Source organism: Etheostoma spectabile, unplaced genomic scaffold (genome assembly GCF_008692095.1).
Source record: "Etheostoma spectabile isolate EspeVRDwgs_2016 unplaced genomic scaffold, UIUC_Espe_1.0 scaffold172, whole genome shotgun sequence".
NCBI lineage: Eukaryota > Metazoa > Chordata > Actinopteri > Perciformes > Percidae > Etheostoma > Etheostoma spectabile.
The window spans coordinates 1,217,719-1,222,143 of NW_022605573.1; the positions used below are offsets into that span (position 1 = coordinate 1,217,719).

The 4,425-nt window shown below is 46.8% G+C and overlaps 1 protein-coding gene across 1 annotated transcript; it reads left to right on the forward strand.

The window, feature by feature from the left end:
• Positions 1 to 4,425, forward strand: sb:cb81 (mRNA decay activator protein ZFP36L1; the record flags this gene model as incomplete). The annotated part of the gene is given in 2 exon segments (XM_032510659.1): positions 1 to 462; positions 1,458 to 4,425. Coding segments are annotated over 2 exon segments (1,281 nt in total). The 5' UTR covers positions 1 to 408.

A 4,425-nucleotide genomic window follows, 5' to 3' on the forward strand; every position in this document is an offset into this window, starting at 1 on the left:
GGGGGGGGGGGTGTATGGGTGGATTTCCCCAACTATTTAAGCAGATTCCAACAGATGGTCGAGGAACTTTCCTCCGAGGGTCACGTTGCTCTTCTATAACGGCCCTGACTACTTCTTCATCTCTCTCCCCTTCCCTCCCCACAAAACTCTTTCACCTCCCAGGACAAGCAGCTTCTCCTCCTCCCCTGGACGTCTGAAAACAACCTTCTGAAGGACCGAGCTGAAACCTCGGAGGTTTCCCCAGGCCTTAAACCTGTTCTCTGCAGTCTCAGCTCCCCTGAAGACCATACTCTGTCTGTCTGTCTTCCTTCACTTTGGGACCCAGACAGGTATTGTCCTCCCCGGCGTTCCTCCACTGTGGGACCAGGCATCCAGCTCCTTCACTCTGCGAGGACGGTGGAGCGAACCATGCCCTCCGACTTTCTGACGCCTTTCCTGGAACTGGATGAGGAGTTCTTCAAGGTGAGAGCAACCACTGACAACTTCAGTGTTTTATAGATATCTACCAACATTACTCCTCTGTCTCCTCTGTGATCAGATCAAGCTCTTGATTGATAACTCTTTATGATGGTAATGAAAGAGAAAATCATTAAAACCCTTTGTTTTTTAATGTTGGATTAAGTGATGAAAAGTTATAAGACTAATACTTAATTAAGACTTAAACAGATAAAATGTTTTTGAGATGTATCTTAACTTTATTTGGGGAGTGAACTCATTAACATTGCAAGAAATAATGGTGTTTTAGGGGAAATCTAGATTGGATTAGTCTTTTCATTTTATCTGCAATGTTTGGTTTGAAACTTATTATACTACTACATTGTGTGTGTATATATATATATATATATATATATATATATATATATATATATATCTTGTAAACAAGAAAAGTTAAAATCTAGGGTGGGATATTTTTTAAACCATAAGGTTAAACCTGCAAGAAAAGTGTATTATTCTTTTTTGGGTTAAAAAAAACCCCGGCATTTTTGTTATATTGCATTTTTCTTTACATATACAAGTATAATGGTTGAAGAGTTTAAAATAAGTATATATAAGTATATGTGTATAATGGCTGAAACTATTAATACAATAAAAAAGTGTATATATACATACACATTTATATAATATATATATATATATATATATGTACATATGTATAATACTAACTGCAGTTAGATGTGTGTTTAGTCTCTGTGCATGCATTGTACTTTTACACATATTTTTCTATTTTATGAAAGCTTTTATTTCCATAAAGCTGAAACAATCATGTACCCCAAGCCCTACTTTATTACATTTTTTAAGGTAAAACAGAGTCCAACTTCCCAAGTAAAACCAGCTGCTTTAGCTGCAGCTTTCCAAATCTCCTTTCAGCTCGGCTCGGCCCTTCCACTCTCGCTCCAGCGCTCCAGGAATGCAGAAAGCTCACATCTATTCTCTCCCTCTCTCCTTTTGTGTGACAGAATTTCCGCGGCCTGGAGGCGACAGATGGCTCGCCCACCGGCTCACAGCCTCAACGGCAGCAGCACAGCGACCGAGTCATGGGCTTCCAGCGTCGCCATTCTCTGTGCCCTGTGACCCTCCCCAACTCCAAGTTCAACAGCAGCGCCAGCAGCAGCTCTGATGTGATCGACTCGGTTGGCTGGGGGCTCAACGCGCCCTCCAGCCAGCAGTGGAACAGGGAGAGTCAGCTCCCCCTCTCCTCGCTCAGCCACATCCCCTTCAGAGTCGACCGCTCGGTCAGCATGATCGAGGGCGGCAGCTTGGGAGCCAAAGAAGAAAAAACGGCTAACTTTTCCCCCAAACTGCTGCTCCCTCCACCTGGCTTCTGCCTCAGCAACAGCTCCCTCTCCTCCATCGCTTCCCCCTCGTCCTCCAGACCCCCGGCTCCCTCGCCTCACATCTCCACCCGGTACAAGACCGAACTGTGCCGCACCTACGAGGAAAGCGGCACCTGCAAGTACGGCGCCAAGTGCCAGTTCGCCCACGGCATGGACGAGCTCAGAGGCCTGTGCCGGCACCCCAAGTACAAGACGGAGCCGTGCCGCACTTTCCACACGATAGGCTTCTGCCCGTACGGCGCCCGCTGCCACTTCATCCACAACGCCGACGAGATGCTGGACGGCAACGCCGGCGCACCCCCGCAGAAACCGAAGCTGAGGCCTCCGCTGCTGCGTCAGAGCTTCAGCTTCGCGGGCTTCTCCTCCTCGCCGCAGACTTTCCAACCGGTTGACGAGCTGCAGCCTTCCTCCCTGCTCTTCACACGGGCCTCCTCCGTCTCCCCTCCCCCGTCCTCCACAGGGAGCCCCGAGCTCCTCTCTCCTCTCTTCCCTGAGCCGGGGGCGCTGAAGCATTGTCCCTACCCCTTCTCTGGCATCGGCGACCTGGGAGGCGACGGCGGCGATTCGGCTCCACGATTCTACGCCGTGACAGAGTCGCTCAGCGGCAAATGTCCCGCCTCCGCTTTCACTTCCAAAAATCCTCTCCTCCCGTACCACTTCCCCCAGCAGCTGCCGACCTCCCTGAGCGGCCTAGCTGGCCTTCAGCGCTGCTCCTCGGCCGACTCACTTTCCGAGGAGGGCTACACCTCCTCCTGCTCCCTCAGCTCCTCCTCCAGCGGCACGGAGTCGCCAAGCTTCGAGGGCCGACGCCTGCCCATCTTCAGCCGGCTGTCTGTTACAGACGAGTAGGGGAAGGGTTTTACTGTCGGGCTGAATTAAATCAGGGGCCGATGCTCTAAGTGTTCAACTCTATGTGACGAGAATGTGATAATCGGGTTTTTTTGCCTAGTCCAAAAACCAAAAAGCAGCTTTGACCTGTGTTTTCTATGCACAATAGAGGGTCTAAATAAAGCAGAAACTTCATTATCACAAGAGAGGAGACAAACATTAGGGTTTCAGTCCCTCCCTGAATCCAGCTAGGTAAACGTACCTAACTTTGTGCATATTGCATTTCTCATCCAAGCAGCTGTAGCGCTGCTCAGTGTTCGTCCAGTTTTAGCTGACTTCTTTTTTGTTCTTTTTGTTTTTTATAAGGTTGTCCTTTTACGCCATTGTTACTGCTGTATACTGTTGTATACTCAATTTTTTAAAGAGAATGCTTGTAGGGTACTTCACTTAGCTCGGCATTTGCTCCATTGCTATCCCTACTCAGTGGGAACTTTTTGTGTACCCGGACCGAAGGATTTTACGATGTATAACTGGTGTACTTTCCACTTTTTCACAAATCATATTTGTTATTTTTGCTCCTTACAAACAGTGATGCCAACCTGCAGCTCTTCTCCAGTCACATTAGGGCTTTCCAACTGTGTGAAACCAAACTCTTGTCCATGAGTAAGAGGGTTTAATAACTGTATGCTGTTACTGATTGATTGATTTATTAATTGATTGGATGTACGGCTGTGGCTACTTGATTGTACTTGTCAACCATTGTCACTGCCTGGCAAGGATTCAGCTAAACTACCTTAGCATCAAATGGTTTGGCAACCCTCTGACTCTCTAGTTACCAAAGTTGATGTTAGAGTTCCCCTTACCGACTAGCATTGCTAACACCTAGCCTAGCCTTTAACTACCACAGAAAGTGTACAGTGTTATGATTATTGGTGTGATAGCGTAACACTTTTGTAGACTTATTTATTGGGTTTTGAATTAAGTTGACGAGCTTGCTTTGTGATTGTGTTTGTGCATTTGTTTCATAATCCTACAGATATTATGCTTTACGTCTGTATTATTCATGATGTCCATCTGCTTGGTTTGTACTATCCAGTAGCTTTAAGAAGGCTCGCGGAGAGGAGAGGAGAGGAGAGGAAAGGAAAGGAAAGGAGGAGGAGAAACATTTTGGCATTCTATAATGTATGTTGCCTTATTGGCTTATAGGCCGGCAGAAATCAGGACTCACTGAGGTTTCACATCAAACGCAGCTCGATAAGTTTCTCTCTTCCAATAGAGACGCCGACTGATGATCTTTAGCGTGTTGGTGTGAACACACAGTGAGTCTACTCTCCTCTCCGCCACGCCTCACACACCTGACTGTAATAACCTTTTTCTCCAATTGTTAAGGGCTGTTATCTAAATACGAAGCAACGCGGTGGTAAAAGAGGGGTTTCCCCACACATTCACGGCCTCAGTGTGTGTCAGATAGAAACGTGTCTACACAACGATCACATGAATAACACATTGTACGTGTGTGATTTATCAGGACTGCTGGATTGCTACGTTGTGGTCATAATGTGTGGAAACTCCTACCGTTTTTTTAAAAATCCTGTGTGCTATCTTCTCTTGTTGGGGGCAAACAGGGGGAAATGAGACCTTTGTGTATAGTTGATTTTTATCTCTCAGAGTTGCCTTGATGACAATGTGTTTGTAGGTCGACCTCTGTTGCACGCTAGCTAGCTAACTCTCTGGGCGGCAGGTGAAATCAAGCGAGTTAAAA